General features: G+C 38.0%; 1 protein-coding gene across 3 annotated transcripts in view; it reads left to right on the forward strand.

Annotated features, from left to right (window-relative positions):
* The window catches only part of DLG2 (discs large MAGUK scaffold protein 2), a 2,046,181-nt gene that overhangs the window by 1,541,991 nt on the left and 485,363 nt on the right, over window positions 1–18,827 (forward strand). For all 3 annotated transcript variants that reach the window (XM_029208176.1, XM_029208177.1, XM_029208181.1), the window contains one exon: window positions 16,502–16,657. In XM_029208176.1, the coding sequence (XP_029064009.1) occupies window positions 16,502–16,657 (156 nt within the window). The remainder of the gene's footprint in view (window positions 1–16,501; window positions 16,658–18,827) is intronic.

Raw genomic sequence — 18,827 nt, forward strand, 5'->3', positions numbered from 1 at the left:
ACAAGGAGAGATCTCTTATTTAAAATTCCTCAGAGCATGAACAAGAGGTCCGTCGGTATGATTATCCCAAAAATGTGTTTGGCAGGGAGGGAGGGGAGGTTTGGGAAATGATGAGAATAGTCTGGTGACTGTGGGGAATACAGTTAATATTGGCTGAGTTCTGCCAATGTCAAGCATTCTGATAAGTCATTTGGATACTTTTTTTTCTGTTTATTTTCACAATAGTCCTGTCATATACTATCTATCACAATTGTGCAGAACTGAAAATCAGAAAGATGAGGTAACTTGACTAAATCTGCACAGCTGATAGGTAGGAGAGTTGGGACTCAAACTTGGTTTGTGTTTCACTAAAATGTGTTACCACCTAGAATATTAAATATTCATAAAATTCTTCAAATATACCTAATCCCAAGATTTGAGGGAGTTTATTTTGTCTATTAAAATAGAAACTCTGCTATAAATGGGTTCATATGCTGTGCATTACCATATTTTCAGACATATCTTCCACTTTTCCCCTTCGTGCCCCCATGCTCCAACCAGCTTAACCAGATAACTAGCTTTACCAGCCTCCCTGACTGCTCTTGCAACACTCGACCAAACATATGCTTCCCTTAGCCATTGCCATCCTTATTTTCACATGTCCGAATACTATCCATTTTTCTCGTCCCAGCTCCAATGATGCCTCCTCATAAGATTGTTCCTGCTTCTTTCTGCAGGATATCATTTCCTCTTCATTTGAATTCCCAAGACAATCTATCCTTCCCCGCCATCACACGGAGCTGGTTTTAGCCTTATTTGATTAAACACACACACGCACACGCATACGCACATCATCTCTCTAAGACAAAGTGATGCTTGAGAGAAGAATCTATGTTGGATCGGATTTTTATCTTCCACATCATCTAGATTCATACATAAAAATAGAACACAAATATAGTTATTTATTGAGCTCCTACCATATGGCAGTGATTATTTAAGGCTTTGTATATTGCATCTCATTTAATCTCCTAGCAATCCTATAAGGTAGGGCTTAAGGTAAAGCATTTTCTAGATAAGGCAGCCAAGATTCAATTTAAGTAATTTCCCCAGAGTCACACAGCTAAGTAAGTGGAAGAACAGAATTCAAACCCGGATTTTGTAGTCTGAAAGCTCATGTTCTTTCCACCATGTCCATAGCCTCCCTGTATGGTTTCTAAGTGTATAAGTATATGTTAAATGAATGAGTAGATGCATTAGTAAAAAGACTACAGTTGCTGTAAATGTGTTTTAATTGTCATCATTTCTATAAAAGGATCCTAGTTAACACATAATTTCCCTGAAGCAGACTAAACCTTAACTGTAATCTTCTTTTTTTTTAAGTGTTTTTATTTTTTATTTTTTCAAATGACCAGAAATTGAGTTTATTCAGGAAGAGTGGAGGAACTGCAATTAAGAAACACATGCTGTGAACCAGCTCCAGTGAGTCCCTTGAGGATTAGGGATGGGCTGTATTTATGGACAAGGAGTGCAAAGCAGGGGGAGGTCCAGCCAGAGTCCCAGCAGCAAGTTCATTGGCTTGAGGATGGGGATGGATTCTCGGTGTAATCGTCTTAATATTGAATATATTTGTATAACTCAAGACATATGAGATTCTGACAAATTTAAATAACAAATATGGTGATATCCATTAAGCCATGCTGTTAGTCATAACCAGTTTTCATAATGCTACATTACCACTCTTATAATAACTTGTTAGTACCTATACATCATACAGAAATAAAAGTTACTCATTATTAAATAAAAATTAGCCCTATAATGGGAAAATGCATATTTTCCATTTCTGTTGTTTGAGAATATGTAGATCTTTGGGGCTGAATTGAACAAGACCCAATACAAATCTCTAATAGTCCTCTGGAATAAAAGAAAAATTTTTTAATAATTTTAAAATATGGGAAAATAAGAAAATCAACATTGCCTATAATTCCACCACTCAGAGAAAGCACTGTTAACATTTCAGTGACTTTTCCAAACTTACATATAGGCATAGAGATATACCTCTAACAGAATTGGCCTCATACTACATATGCAGATTTATGGCTTTTTATCTCTCAGCTTATACGATAAACACTTTTTTAAATCATTTAAAAGTTATTTAGAAAACATGCAATATTGAGAGAAAATAAAAATGTTATGTAGATATATTTCCCAGACATGATATTCAGTAAATTCCCTGACATATGCTTCCAGACTCTTTTTTTCTCAGTATCTATTATATAAAATTGAGATCATACTTTGTTTTTTATTATTTACAAAAATTGGATTAAACTGCATATATACTATTTTAACCTGCATTCTTCATTTAATAATATGTTGTGAATATCTTTTCATGTCACCAAATCTGTTTCCATGGCAATGTTTTTAATACTTACATGTCCGTTCAATACTGATGACCATACATGTTTTTTCCAGTGTTTTGCTTTTACGACTTTGCAACCATGACATTCTGTGTATACCTATTGTACTCAATTTTGTAGGACACATTCCTGGAAGTGGGATTTCTGGGTCATAAGTTCAGCAGTTTATACCACTGCCACTGATGTATAAAGAAGGTCTTTGCAGCTATTAGAGAAAAGGTAGATGGTGCTATGTGTACTGACTTGGAAGGATGTCTAATATACAATTTAAATTTTTTAAATAAAAACAGCTGCATAATAATATATATAATATGATCTAGATCAAATTTTTATTTAAATATTATCTGTCTCCAGCTTATGTGTAGATTTGAGTATAGATATGAATTCGGGCATAGGTATAGAGATATAGCATTGAATACTGGGAATACAAAAATAAATTAAGAACATTTGCTGACTTAAAAGAATGCACCAAACCAAAATGGGACTCAGAGTAAACAAGTAAATTATACCACAGTGTGAATGTATATGCTGGAAGGCAGAATACTGGCGACACAGTGGAGAGCTTGCAAGGCAAAGGGCCATCTGGCTGCCAGATAAAATAATGATGCCCATTTAAATTTGAATTTAAACACTGGATTTCAACTGTGATAAACAACGAGCAGTTTTCAGTATAAATATGTCCTATGCAATATTAGCACATTTATATTAAAAATGATTCATTGTTCACCTGAGATTCACATTTAACTGAGCATCCTGTATTTTTATGTGCTAAATCTGGCAATCTTAAGCATGGCCAGAAACATGGTTTTGTCATCATAAGAGGAAATCAACTCTTAAGAATGAATTCACATCCACAAAAGGGACTAAAGATGGATGTATAAACTGGGTACCCGACTGCCAGATTTCTTGTTTAAATGTCTGTGGCAGGGCTTCCCTGGTGGCGCAGTGGTTGAGAGTCCGCCTGCTGATGCAGGGGACGCGGGTTCGTGCCCCGGTCCGGGAAGATCCCACATGCCGCGGAGCGGCTGGGCCCGTGAGCCATGGCCGCTGAGCCTGCGCGTCCGGAGACTGTGCTCCGCAGCGGGAGAGGCCACAACGGTGAGAGGCCTGCGCACCGCTAAAAAAAAAAAAAAAAAGTCTGTGGCAATCATGACATTTACTAAGTGCCAGTTAGGCGCTGTGCTAAGTGCTATTCAAGCATCATTCCGTCTAATGCTCATCAGGCCTTAAGAGGTAGGCACTATTCCTGATCACAAGAGAAGAAACTGAGGCACAGAGCTAAACAAATTGCCCAAGATCACATGGTTTCTAAGTAATGAGGCTGAAACTTGAATCTAGACAGTCAGACTCACAGCTTGCTCTCTTTGTTCTATTCTCTACTGCCTTTAAAATAGGAGCTATAATTGCCAGGATGACCGAGAAACATAATTAGACCCTTGAGGGAAAGTATATGCTAGACAGAGAATTTTTTAAAATAAAACATAATGGTTACATACCCAGGCTTTGCAGCTAGGCGACCTGGATTCAAAGCCCATCCCTACCACTAACAGGTCAGCTCTGTGAGAAGAGGCAAGGTACTGCTAAGTCGTGCAGATAATAGTGTTATATATGCCTTAGAATTAATGGGTAAATTACATAATATATGATATATAAAGCATACGTAGCACAATGCCTGCCTCACAGTAAGTTCCCGAGGTATTTGTAAGTAGATGTTGATGATGTTGTTGTTGTTATTATTATTTAAAATACTCAGAGTACAAAACGAAGTGGCAATCATAAAGAATACACTATATAGGAGTTTTGAAGAGAGAAAAATCTGCAGTCCGCCTCCATAAACTTCAGAGACTTTATGGAGAAAGTAGGATTGAGACCCTGCTAGAAACCAGGAACAAGTTATACATACATTCACAGGAACTTCCTAAAATATATGGCTGGAAGAAAGGACCAATCAATGTAAATTTTAGTTGCATGTGAACCATCAACTCAAGATAACTTATGACCTCAGGCTATCTCTTTATCCGATTTTAGAAGTGCAATCCTCTGGAAAGAGGGCAAGGCAGTGTGACAGCAATCTTTTGTTCTTATGGATGTCTTATCCTTCCTTCCTGGCTACCAGACAGTCTTCATAACCTGCCGGCAGTAACAGACCCAAAAGAGTAAATGACAACAGCTGCATGAAATAGAGGAAAATGTACCATTTCCTAAAGGACGGAAAAGAAACCCATTTAAGGGATTTGGTTAAAGCCAGTTCATCCTTCCTGTTGATAAGTAGAGCATATATTTGAACATTATCTTTCCTCCAAGGGAGCTGCTCTTATACTCCACTTGAGCTTTCATTCAGTTAAAGGCATAAGGGGTTTTCTCCCCTAGAGTCAGTATTAATAATGTAAACTCGACATACTGAAGTATATAGTTGAATTAACATATTGCATTCTGTTTTAGAAGATATGATTTAGCTAAACATATTCAGAAATTCGTACGTAGGTGTGAATTTTAAAACTCAAGACCTAATCTGATTTAGAAACCTTTAGTTGCAGCGTTACAGATAGAAATCATCTTGGAGCCTCTGAGGAAAGAAAATTATTGTTGTAGAGGTAGAGTTTTCATTTTGCAATATTATGTTTTAATACCATGATAAACAGAGAGAAACCCTAGTGAGATATTAAGCTTTGGACCTTATTGGAGGCAGGGGGGAATGTGATGTTCCCCATATTTTTCTATTGTTCAAACTCTTGTGTTGTTTCCAAATTTTTCTCCCAAAGGAATGGTTTTGCTTTCTTTATACCATCTTTGAACAGACCTGGCTGAGAATATGAAGATGTGGGTAGTTACTCCACAGGCCAAACCTTAGAATACCAGTGGGATGCCCAGCTTACCTCAAATGGTCGTGCCCCGCCTACAGCTCTGCCAAAAGGGCAAACCCAAAAGGATCGGGTGGCTCACCCCCCCAGCCAGACCCGAAAGGACTGAGTGTGTACTTGACCCAAAGGAGGCCAATTTAGAAGCTAGCCAGTGACCAATAACGTGCTTTACTCAAAAAAGTGAACTAGGTCTGTCAAATTCTCTCTTAAGAATTTTTCATTAAAAAGTAGGCCAAGTGAGCAACTATAAGTGAAAGGAGAAGCTAATAGTTAATGATGTAAAGGAGGCCAGAGGGTCCATCATGAGTCATGTGCAAGTTGATGTTATTAGGAAGCATAAGCTAAGAGCAAGCAGAAACTGTGAGGTAGAGCGTATCTCATTTCTAAGCTGTCAGTTAACAAAAGTGGTGAGTAGAGAGAGAAGAAAGAAATAGCACAGAGAGGAAAGGTGTCCTCTTGAAGGGAAAGCTCTGGAATAAAGATCCAGCTCATCGGATCTCACCCTTCCTCATCTCTGCCAGTTCAGCTTTTTCTGAGTTCCCATGTGCATATGTCCTACTACTTGAAGTAGCTCAAATAAGTCACTGTTCCTTGCAATCAAATTTCCTTGCCAAAAAAAAGTTTGCTCAATGACAGAGGGAACATTTTATCTTATTCACTAATCTATATATATCTAGTACCTCTCTCTGGGCCTGGTACAGAGGAGGCCTTTGGTAAATATTTATGAAATGAATGAATGAATATGCAAATGAACAGTCAAAATGATTAAACTCCTTTAATTGCATTCAGTGCCCACTAATCTCCATGGCTTCCCATCGCCTTTGAATATTATAGTTGTATGCAAGACCTGCCCATCTTCTCAAGTCTGTCTCCTACTCAAGCCTTTAACAAATTCCCTAAATGGGGCTTGTTTTCAGATTCCCCTTTAACTTTGCACGTGCTGTGTATTACCACTTCCTAGAAAGCCCTCTTTCATCCCACTCCCGCCCTGCACCTGACTCCTACTTTCCCCTGTGGTTTCTTTCACATCTTAGTTCAAATCTCTTTCCCAAGTGGTAAGAGAATTAGGTGTTCTCACTTCCCATTCCCCGACAACCCCATATATAATTTTGTACTCCAATAAAATATTTTCCTGTATCATTAAAATTTTTCATGAATATTAACTTTAATAACTAAACATGGGGATATATCTTATATTCTATACCTTTATCTCTTTGTTGGACATTTTGATTGTTTCCTTTTGTTCTGTTTTGCTCTTATAACAGACCACAAAGACTTTCTGTGGAAGCCTTTATTCACTTTTTTTTTTCTCTTCTTAAGATTGCACACAGGAGGTAGAATTGCTGAAACAAAGGGCAGGATTATTTCTAAAACTCCTGAAATATATTGCCAAATTGCTTTCTTGAGATGTTTTAAGGGGGTTTTACACTTCATAGCACCAGCAATATGAGTGTCTATCTTACCATACCACAACTAAATAATGATTTATCGATTTGAAAATCCTTTGTTATTTTTAAACAGGCAAAGGGGGAGTATCATTTAATTTGTATTATCTTTATTCCTGCTGAGGTTAAACATTTATATTTGTGTGTCTATTTGTCATTTTTATTTCCTCTTTTGTGATTGGGCACTAGCAGCCTCTATTTTCTTTTTTTTTTTTTAACATCTTTATTGGGGTATAATTGCTTTACAATGGTGTGTTAGTTTCTGCTTTATAACAAAGTGAATCAGTTATACATATACATATGTTCCCATATCTCTTCCCTCTTGCGTCTCCCTCCCTCCCCCCCTCCCTATCCCACCCCTCCAGGCGGTCACAAAGCACCGAGCCGATATCCCTGTGCCATGCGGTACAGCCTCTATTTTCTATTGAAAGTTTGTGTTCTTTCTTATTGAGTTGTAGGAACATCTTTAAAATATTGATAAATATATTTGAGTAGATGTTTCCCCAGCTTGTTTCTTGTTTGTAAGGTTTTTTTACTTCCGTTGTTTTACATTTTATGTAGTCAAATCTCTCATCTTTTATGTGATTTCTTCTATTTATCCTATGCTTAATATTTTCTTTTCCATCAAGATGCTATGTAACTATTAACCTGATTTTTTTCTGTAGATTTATATTTTATTCCATGAGGTCAGTTTAAAAATTTTTTTTTAATCTTTAAAAGTAGGTTTACAAAGAATAAAAGAGTTTAAACACTACAACAGGACATAATTAAACGTTCCTCCAACAATTCAAATCCATGTCTCAAAGGCCTTGGTCTGGCTGTCCTGATCTGGTGTCTTAGATCATATTTGTTTCAACATCTTTCAGAATGCCACAAAAATACTATTGTAGCTGGACACATTCACCCAATACCACAGTACTGTGATTCCTACATTCTTTGGAAATATGCCTGTTAATAGTCATCATTGTCAAGGTCATCGACTTTCAACATCTTATTCCAGTAAAACACTCATGAACCATTTATAACCCACTGTCATAAAAGGGGCCAATTTTGCTGAAACCCAAACATTCTTTTGAGGAAATAAAACACTTAATAATGCAAAACTTTTAAAATAACTTTAAATGGTCTGCCATTTCTCTCCTCAATAAGCATAGTAAAATATAACTGAGAGTGATGTTTATATAGAGAAAATGGGGATTCCATCCTAATTTCTGTTTTTAAAAAGTAAATATTTATAGATTATGGTACATGACTATTATTAATAACAAATTACTTACGGCCCAACAGTTTGCTATGACACCACAGCTGTGAGCCACACAGGAAAGCAAATCATTATGAAGGTGCAGGCATAAATTTGGGGTTAGGGTTGGGGATGATGTCTTGTTAAAGGCAAAGAAAATAATTGAGGAGCTCAGAGAAAGTGAGCATCACCCTCACGTGGCTCTGATACAGGATCAATTGCCTTTAGAATCAGGAGCAAAAGTGAGCCTTTAGGAGGCACTATTAGCCAGTGCCTTTTGTGATACTGAAAACCACTGATTGTTACTTCCCTCCACATTATAATAAAGTGAGAGCAGCATTCTCAGAGGCTTTGCTTCTCTGCAGTGTGAGTGCCTGAGGGTAATAATCGCGATAACATGGCTGCTGTTTGATGAGGTCGCAGTGAGCGCCCTGCACTGAGCTCGGTGCTTTAGGTGCATTCTTCCTCTATTTCTCACAGCTACCCTCAGGCTGGTATTGCTGTGCCCACTTTACAAATGAGGATGCTGAGGCTGAGAGAAGTGAAGAAACAGCAGTTCACACAGGGTAGAATTTGGAGAACCAGAATCCAAACCTAGCTCTGTTTCTTTGCACTCACCACACTGCTTCATAATAATTTACTTCTGTGTAGAATTTTACAATTCACAGCTTTGCTGGTCTACAGAGGTTTTTTAGTATCATGAAAATGAGGAAGCTAAGTTTTGTAAAAGTTACGTGAGTGTGGTACCAATAGGCGTCTACTCCAAGGGCCCCAGTGGTAAAAGTCTTTGGGGGCCCAATCTGATGATGCTAGAATTAAGGGGATGAATGGGCTCTTACAAATCATCTAGACCAATCTGTTCTCTAGATCTCTCTATATCAGACTTTTAAGTTCCTGATAGTACCTTCGCCAAATGGCTAACACTTTTCTGCTTCAAGTGTAAGAGAAATCAGCCTCTTCCTTAATCCTTATCATTATAATGTCAGATTCATGTGTTGAGCCACATAGTTCACTCCTTGATCCGATATTCTCTTTTATCCCCTAATTACTTTTAGGCTTCCCAAAATTCTGTGCTTAAGACCTATTAGCCCAGGCCTGAAATTCAATCCTCTTATGCTTCCTTCTCCAAATCCTTTGCTCAAAAAGCAATGTATTATTTATAAAGAAGAGTGTGAGGCACGCTCTTAAGGTTTAAACATCTAAACATCTTTTTCTCCACATTACATCAGGCAGTATTCTAGATGCTTAAGCATCCAAGCCCTCGGCCAACCAACTGCCACCATTAAGGCAGTTTGGGTCTATGTCCTGCTAAGGTAGTGCATGGGGCTGGATGCTCCCTGCCCATTTAGGGCAGCCAAGGAAGGTCACAGCAGGATGAGGGTTGGAGAAACTGAATGGTATACAGATTTATCCATCTCAGTCTATATGACAGAGAGATTTATGGTCAAAGGCATACAAATACATAACCCAAATCCTTCCTACTGCAATTTTAGGCTCTTCCTTTTAGCTCTAGCTCAGGAAGAGAGAATTAAAAGTACTGATCATGTTTTTTTTTATTACAGCTCTAGTCCTTTTCTGTGACAGTGCTTCATTCATACCTTCTTATGCTCATGGAAGCTATGGGGAAACAAAGATAAATGAGATTTGGTCCTGATCCTCTATGAGCTAATAGTCTAGAGAAGGAAAGAGCCCAGTGCACCAAATATGACAGTATAATGAGGTGAGAACCCTGCCTGAGATGGCCTGAGGACTTTGAGAGCAGTACCTTTAATGGAGACATGGAAAACTCAGTAAAGTGAGTCACTCTTCCTGTACCTCTAAGAGAAACGAGCCATATTCCTTTGACCTCCTATCTTCAGGTGCCATACGGATGGGTATTTACAGTCACCATCGCTGTCCTCATCGTCACTGTATTTAACTCGTCCCTGGTGCAGGGCTGGGAGTTAGGGTGTGGCAAGTGAAACACACAGGTCAAGTGCAACATTTAAGGGGGGTACCAGAAAACTCAGTAATCTAGATAATAATATTTTAATACAGTATTTTAGAAAATAAAAGTAATGCAAAGTGAACAAAATTTTAAAGACAGGATCAGCACGGTATTGGTCTCAGGTTCAAGCATTTGTCTTTTATTTTTGAGTGGCATAGTCTAATTGAGGTGATCGGAAAAGGACAATGAAAACGAAGTACCTGTTTCATTTTCACTCTTTTGATTGCAAACAAAAGATCTGACCTAAGCTCCAGTAAGGAAATACGGTAGGATGTGTTAGTTGATTTTCATTATACAACTAACGTCATATGGGAACCAGCAGAGAAGTTCAGTAGCATGAGCCTTAATAGCCCCCTTAAAAAATGAACCCAGACCGTTATTTTGGATTCAAGAAACTGCTAGATACTTTTCACAACAAAATTTGGTGCTCTATAATTAATGGACACAGCTACAGCTACCCTATACCTGTCTGCATCTTTCCCTTCTGCTACCAGTTTACAATTATTTTCTGCTCCTTTATTCACTTTCCATAGGTGTATCTAATTGGCGTTGACTTTTTTGAGCACTACCGTACGAGCCGTGGTTGCAGAGTCAGGGGTCCAGTCCTGGTCCAAGCAGCTTTGGCTAGGGAAGGGACTGAGTTGGGTTGGAGTCAAGTGGAGCAAATGGGAAGGAGCAGTTGCAGGCAAGGTAATTTTCCTTAGAATAGGGTCAGGTGAAGCACCTGCCTCTAATACACCAGCATTGTGGACTAGCAATTGAAACTGCCCCCAGAAAGCAGAACAAATTGCAAGTGCTAATGGTGTTCCGAGAAAAGAAAGATCACCAAGGGCCAGGGTGTGCTAATTATATGCTATAAGAGCCTGCAATTATAAACCCATAGATATGCAAATAAATGCTGATGGCTCAGCACTGGAGACTACAAAGCCATTTATCCATGGCCCCTGATAAGTGGACAGCAAGATAAATGATTTGTTTATAAATTCACTTAGAAATTACACTAATATCTCTAACTACCTTTCCCCCCTTCTGGCGGCATCCACAAAATGAAGAGAGCCAGTAAGTACCTTGGATTGGATTTCCATATTCATTACCTTCTGACCTAGGCTACTCTGGAGGTTTGCAATGGGATAAACAGGCCCTTTCAATTGTGTCTGGCTTTCCCTGTGACACTTCTTTACTGCATACATTGGAAGTGATGGTGACATCTGTTCTTGCCACCCAGATCCCCGTGACAGCTCATAAGTTGGCGTTTCTTGTCTGTCTGGCAGAGAGGTCACAGAGAATATAACTGCAGGGAAATACTAAGGATGCTGTCTGCTGGCATTAGGCTTTATGGAACTCAAGGCTGAGAAGCCTTTGAGGGGCCCCGAGCTTGTGGGGTGACTCTCACAGGAAGTGAGAGCAGGCATTGCTGTGGCCAGACTTGCATATCCATGAAGCCCATCCCTCTGAGAGTTGATAAACTGTGCACACCCAGTATTTAAAGCCGTCAGTTCCTAGTATTGAAATAAAGAAGTAATTTGAGATCATTAAAAAATTTTTAAAAAAGAAAAAAACCTGTCAGTTCCTGACAATTTTGGAGTTTCTGTCCTTCTGTCATCTAACCTGTAGTTAATGATGGTCTAAAAATTTTAAACCTAGTTAGGCGATTCAGAATAACTTAGGGCTTCTTGAAAATGCCAGAAGTCTTTCTTCATTTCTCTCAGTGGAGAATGTTTATAAAAAAATCTATATCTATACCTATAGATATACATCTCCATCCATTCATTCAAAGGGACATTTCTAAAGTACCCGCTATGTGCCATTTCCTATGTTCAGACAGTAGTAGTAATTACTGGATATTTTACTGTGGCTGGTATAGTACGTAACACATAATAGAATTCTAGGACTGTAATAAAGCTAGCAGACAGAAACCTTCAAATGTGAACCCCATTTTTATGTCACGTAAAAGGAGATTCTCGCTGATATTTTTAATTTAGTTGTTTGGTTGCATGAGGACTTCGTCAGTGTTTCAAGAAGTCTTTGTCAAGCCTGTCAAGTGTTTTGTCATGTTTTGGTGTTTTTTCATCTACCCATCTTCTGAGATATCAAGTGTTCTCACAATCAAGAAAAGAAACTGGATTTCATATGTCTACTCTTTAGCCAGTGACTGTACAAGATAACATGCAAAAAAAACAGAAAAGGAATCAAAGCTGAGTGATAGGTAAAAATAAGCCTGCAATATGAGTAGCTGTATCTCTTTTGATTGAGTTTGATAAAACTTTGAATCAAGAGTAATTAAGCTTAGGCAAAGAATCAAGCCACTATGAAACAATCTGGAAGTGACTTTCTAAAATCCAAGATATTTAAGCCTGCCCCAAACACCAAATCTTCTAAACATGTGAGTTGTGAAATAATATTTTGGTCATAAAATGGTTCCAAAAAATATAGGTAAAAGGCTCACAAGTTCAGCACTGAATAGTGTGCTGGACCTCATTTTTTCTTTTTTTTGTCTTGAATTTATTGTAGAGTTCAGAGACTAAAATGTCTTCCCTAATTTAAATGAGTACAATACGGGTAGGATTTTTTTTTCTTAAGGTATGTATGTATTAGCCAGCTTTGATTCTGATAATTTGTCTCAAAATATAGTGCTACCAAGGTAAGAAGACTAGAAGAAAATTGGTAACATCATTTTCTTGGTCTGTGGAGACAACATCAGACTGAGAAGATTGAATAAGCTCTTTAGGCAGAAAGTGCAACGTTACTGAAATGACATCACCATGACAGTGTTCTATGGCCTCAAGGAAGTCATTGATTCCTTTATTCTTAGGCCCTGGGCTGGCAGTTTAGATCAGCTACCATTTTTTTTTTTTTTAACATCTTTATGGGAGTATAATTGCTTTACAATGGTGTGTTAGTTTCTGCTTTATAACAAAGTGAATCAGTTCTACATATACATATATCCCCATATCTCCTCCCTCTTGTGTCTCCCTCCCACCCTCCCTATCCCACCCCTCTAGGTGGTCACAAAGCACTGAGCTGATCTCCCTGTGCTATGTGGCTGCTTCCCACTAGCTATCTATTTTACATTTGGTAGTGTATATAAGTCCATACCACTCTCTCACTTCGTCCCAGCTTACCCTTCCCCCTCCCCGTGTCCTCAAGTCCATTCTCTACATCTGCGTCTTTATTCCTGTCCTGCCCCTAGGTTCTTCAGAACCATTTTTTTTTTTTAGATTCCATATGTATGTGTTAGCATATGGTATTTGTTTTTCTCTTTCTGACTTACTTCACTCTGTATGACAGACTCTGGGTCCATCCACCTCACTACAAATAACTCAATTTCATTTCTTTTTATGGCTGAGTAATATTCCACTGATGTAACATATGTGCCACATCTTCTTTATCCATTCATCTGTCGATGGACACTTCAGCTACCATTTTATATATGTATTTTTTTTAATAAAGATTCAGTGGGTTCTCTAAACAGCCAGGGGTTCTAAATTATATAGTCAGAAAATAACGTTCTTTAAATTTTTCTCTGTACAAAAAAAGTGTTATTTGGACTTCTGATAGAGTTAAATGTATTAGTACCTTATGGTAGGCCCTATCTGTAGTTATTTCTTTGTATTAGATGATCAGTCTTACATTTTGTAGGAGTATATCTGTTAATATTAAGTCCTATTTATATAACAAAAAATTACACTCGCTTAAACAAGATAGTTCATTTTTATACAAAGAAGATATCCAGAGTAGGTAGTCCAGAGTTGGTATAGTATCACTCCATGTCATCAGTGACACAAGCTTTACCATTATGCTCTACAATCTGTATCGTTTGCCTTCATTCTCAAGGTTGCTTCATGGTCCAGTGTGACTGTTGAAGCTCCAACCATCATATCTGGGTTCCAGGTCAGCAGAGGGAGGACGTGGGAGAGAATACAATTGCAGGGGTCTCAGCTAAAGTAGCTTCCCTTTAAGCAGCCATCTCAGGAATCCCACAACCACATCCATCTACAAGGCTGAGAAATAAAGTCTTTATTACAGGAAAAGTGCCCAATGAAAAAGTTGATATCTATTAATAAGAAAAAAGGATAAGAAATAGGAAAAATTAATGTTTGGGAAGCAATCCAGCCATCTCTGCCACAGTGGCTCTATTTCAGCATGGAAAAATTGGAGAATAATAGCAGGTCCTCTTGTGATAACCTACCCAGAATAATTCCCATAGAGCTCTTGCATGCCTCTTCATTTCTTATTTAATTCATATTTATGCAGCCTATTAATACAAAGCTTTTTCCAAGCTGAATTTTTGTGTAGACAACACATTTTAGGTACAAATAAGACTGTGATCTCCCAAGGCAACTTTAACCAGAATCATGAGTCTTTCTGTCTCTAAAACTATGGGAAATGTACATTAATCTTCATAAAGCTGATTATATCAACAAAGCAAAAACAGACCCCCTCCCTCTAAATCAAACAATAGTCAATCTGATTATTTTAAAAGATGTGTTTCAGTGGCTAACTAAAAGTATCTTTTCTTTTACATTACTTCACACAGTGTGAATTACTTATAAAAACTGATTTAAAAACAAAAAAGCTTTTTAAGAATGATTTTGCAGCTGCCTTTTTTAAGGGCTGGTGTTTACCATTATAAATTATGTGTATGTATCATTGATAAACAGAAATTTACAAGCTTACTAGATTTTTTAAAAAATGGAGCACTTGTCTTCCCTAAGAATAGATTCCCTAATGTAAGAAAAAAGTCTGGCTCTTTTATTTTAAAAACCTTTAATTCTTCTTGTAAATGTTACAGGGTTAGCCACTGGGATAGAACAAGCCAAAGTACTTCATTTTACCACTGAGATAGTTATTCTGGAGGACAAAATAGGCCTCCAGATTCCTCCTGCCTACTCCTCAGCCCTTCTACTGTGTTATACAAAATAAACAGATCAAGGAATCTCTTTCCATGTGGTGGAAAGCTTTGTGTTAGAGAAGAATCCAAGTCTCTAGACAGTATTCTAAGCCATGATTGTCCACAGTAATATTATAAACTAGGTAGTTTGTTTTTAATGCTTTGTTTATCCTCCTTTCTTCCCTGTTCTCCATCCTCAGTCAGTTCAGGAAGCATTGACTGAGCACCTGTTATACATTAGGGGCCATGTTGGGAGCTAGGGCTACAGAAACACAGACTGTGCCCTCACTTCCTGTGCCTTTGTTCAGGCACGCGGCCACCAACATGGCCTCTGGTGTCTTGTGGCCCTTAGGGGCGCTATCTGCCTCCCCTGGGTATGACCTCATGGGTATCGCCCGGTTTCCTGACACGCTCCTTACCTTCCCGGCTAAGCCTACCCTTCCTGGGTCCATGGCCCAGACTGCCAGGGGTACTTCCATTTAAGTTCCGATCTTTCCATTCTTACCTTATTGGAAAGGCATTGGTAGTAATTTCAGACCATGTGTTTAAAAAGTGGCGAATAGAGTTGTGAAAAAACTGTTTTAATAACCAAGGACTTTGTTTTTACATGGATCTGTGACCAAAAGTTGTAGAAAATTTTACCCAGTCATACTATGCATGTTTGTAAATAGCAGCTATAAAAATGTTGCTACTTTAGATAATGTTACAGTATCCCTAGATGAATTCACTTAATAGAAATTTTACTAAAATGATTATCCTCTTTGTAGAAAACTTTCTGAAGTCAATTATTGGGGGACAAACTCTGAATAAATATATGGAGGAACCACTCAGGTCATATAACCTATTAGATTCCTGGGTAAGACCAACCCCCGCAAGGCACCAAAAAAAAAAAAAAAAAACGCAATATAAATGTGGGAAGTTGTATTCATTCATACATGCAGTCAACTAATAGTTAATAGAATATGTACTGTGTGCCAGACTATATTTTAAGTGGTTAACAAAATAAACGTAGTCTCTCTCCTCATAGAATTTATGGTGTAGTGAGAGTGACAATAAAAATTTAAAATAAACAAAAAAATTATTTCATGCCGAGAAAAAATATTATGAAGTATGAATAGGTGCTGTGAAAAGTAACAGGGTGTCCCGGCCAAAGTGGTCGGGGAAGGTCTCTGAAGTTCACATTTAAGATGAGATTCAACAAGGGGGGAAAGTGGGGTGTGTGTGTGTGTGTGTGTGTGTGATGGATTGGGAGATTGGGATTGACGTGTATACACTAATATGTATAAAATGGATAACTAATAAGAACCTGCTGTATAAAAAATAAACAAAATTAAGAAAAGAAAAAAAAAAAGATGAGATTCAAGTTTAAGAAGGAGCCGTGCCAGAGAATCCCAAAGTCTGGCATTTCAGACTGGCTTATCCAAAAAGATATAGCATTTAAAGGATGATTATAACTCTACTGAGGTATCTGACACATGGATTTTAGTCATGCCACATGTCAGCCGAAGTTCTAAATCCTAAGCCGAGAACCTGTTTCCTAAAGAGACTCTTAACTCAGGCCTGATGAAGCCCATGGCATTGTTTGGGTTGTTCACTTTTGAGTATGGTGAAATGCTGCTAGTTGCACAGTTGTTTAGTGTGTGTGCTAACCATGCATCTCTTTGTCTGCCTCTTGTATCACCAGGCCTCCGGAACCTGTTTACAGCACTGTGAACAAACTGTGCGATAAGCCTGCTTCTCCCAGGCACTATTCCCCTGTTGAGTGTGACAAAAGCTTCCTTCTCTCAGCTCCCTACCCCCACTACCACCTAGGCCTGTTCCCTGACTCTGAGATGACCAGGTACTGCATGCACTTCCTCACTTCATCTTCTCGAATTGCATGTGCTTCCACAAGGATGAATGGGTAGAATCCACCTCTGCTTACTTCTCTTGCACTCTACATCTTCCTCAGGGTGGAAAGATGTTCTGCTTCCTTGGGGCAATGGGAGAAATTAAGAACATTGACTTTTTTTTCTAGTGTGATCACAGAGCACTTACACATGATCACATGATGCTCTAAATGTTCTTGATTCCCATGCATTTTTAATAAGGTATTATATTTTTCCAGAAGAATTAATTCTGAAAGTTAATTAGCACTATTTTCCTCGTACAGAAGGATGAAAGAGAACATTTACTGAATACATTTTTGATTAATACATTTTGAATAATAATACTGTGCTCCATGCATAACAGCCTAAGAAGTAGATACTATTACTGCCGTTTAATATTTTAACTAAATTATTAAATTAATACCACCATTTAACTGACTCCTTGAGGTATTAAACAACTCATCCAAAACTACAGAACTAGTTGGTTCTAACTAACCACAAAGAACATAATCTTCACCTTTACAGTATGTTAACATCTGTTATCTTATTTAGTTACTCCCATTTTATATAAGAAAACTGAAGTTCGGAGAAGTTAAGGCAGTTCCCTCAGTATGATATTGCCAATAGCTGTGGAGTCCAGATTTGATCTTAGAATGTTTTGAGTTTTTCCACAATTTGTAAACAAATTTTTCTAAGTCTAAAGGTTGGACATAATTCTGCATTATAATTCTAAAGCATATGTATGACAGATAATAAAACCCTATCTTCCTGTAGCAGCCAGAGAGAGAGAAAGAAAAAGAGAATACAATGTTCCATAAGGTAGTTCCAATTTAGTTTAAAGTGGGGAGATCTCAACTGTGATGTTTCTACATGTAATGGGGTGCTTATATTGTTATGTTTTCCGACAGAATATCTTCATATGTCTTCATAATATTATTAGGACTGAGAAAATACAGATTTTAGAGTGATTCATAGTGAAGAGGGTCTCCTTAGAACATCATCTCTGTCTTTGGAGATTTTCAAAGAATAAGTTTAGAAGTCAATTATTTGCCTCTCTAGGGGAGTTCAATAACAAATTTTAAGTTATAGCTAACATTTCTAGAAATAGATGAGAAACATCGTTTTGGCTACGTAATCAGCTGGGGCATTTTCACTAATTTGCAACAGGTAAAGCCTCATAGCTTTGCTTGTTTTACAATTCTTTATAAATATTAATTAAATCCTCCTATACTTTTAACAAATTATAAAAACTTTTTCTTGGTACAGTGAACAATACAGTTTTGAAGCTAAGAGGGCAAAGTCACCATAGCCATAGGGAAGGGAGAAGGAACACACACACCTACAGTAACGACTTTCTAGTAATCATGCATCTGTAAATAGTCAGCTACATAAAGGCAGCTAACATTTATTGAGCTCTTCCTGTGTGCCAGGCGTGTTGTTGAGCACTTCTTACAAATTATTTCTCCTAACCCTGACAATCACCTTATGAGGTAGATGTTATCATTATCTTTGCTTTACAAATACAAAAGTCGGGGCTTGAGAAGTTACCTGACATGCCCACGATCAGCCACCACTAAGTGGCAGGGCTGGGATTCAAACCCAGGTGACCACTAGCACCTGCATAGGCATAGGCATGACGGCCCAGACGTCTTTGCTTGCTGGAAAAATTCTCCACCCATTTCTCTTTGTCTTTCCTTTCTCTATTTTTATCCTGCCTGCTCATCTCCCTTCATCTGGCTCAGTGTCAATGAATCTTTTTTTTTTTTTTTAACCCGTGTTCTGTTTTGGATGAACACAAGAATTACATTCCTTGCCTCCCACTGGGGACTGTGATGCATCCCTTCCTAAAAACTCACCAGTAAGTGGATGACAGAATCTACCTTTTGTATGGACCCACCAGATATGATTCTTCGCCATTTACTTTCTGTAATCTGTATTACGAAAACCACAGGGTTTTTTCCCCCAATTTTTTTTTAAAAATTGCAGTATAATGTTGAATATGTGTTTTTCGTATTACACACCCTCAGCAGTCCTGATATGCACTAGTCCCCACCCTCACCCTTCATCTTCCCTTTGGGAATTCTATTTTCTATTTATTCTCATTCTGTCCCTATCCTTTTCCCTAGTCTTTCCTTTCCTTTT

Source organism: Monodon monoceros, unplaced genomic scaffold, assembly GCF_005190385.1.
Source record: "Monodon monoceros isolate NGI ecotype Baffin Bay Population unplaced genomic scaffold, NGI_Narwhal_1 Super_Scaffold_7, whole genome shotgun sequence".
Lineage (NCBI taxonomy): Eukaryota > Metazoa > Chordata > Mammalia > Artiodactyla > Monodontidae > Monodon > Monodon monoceros.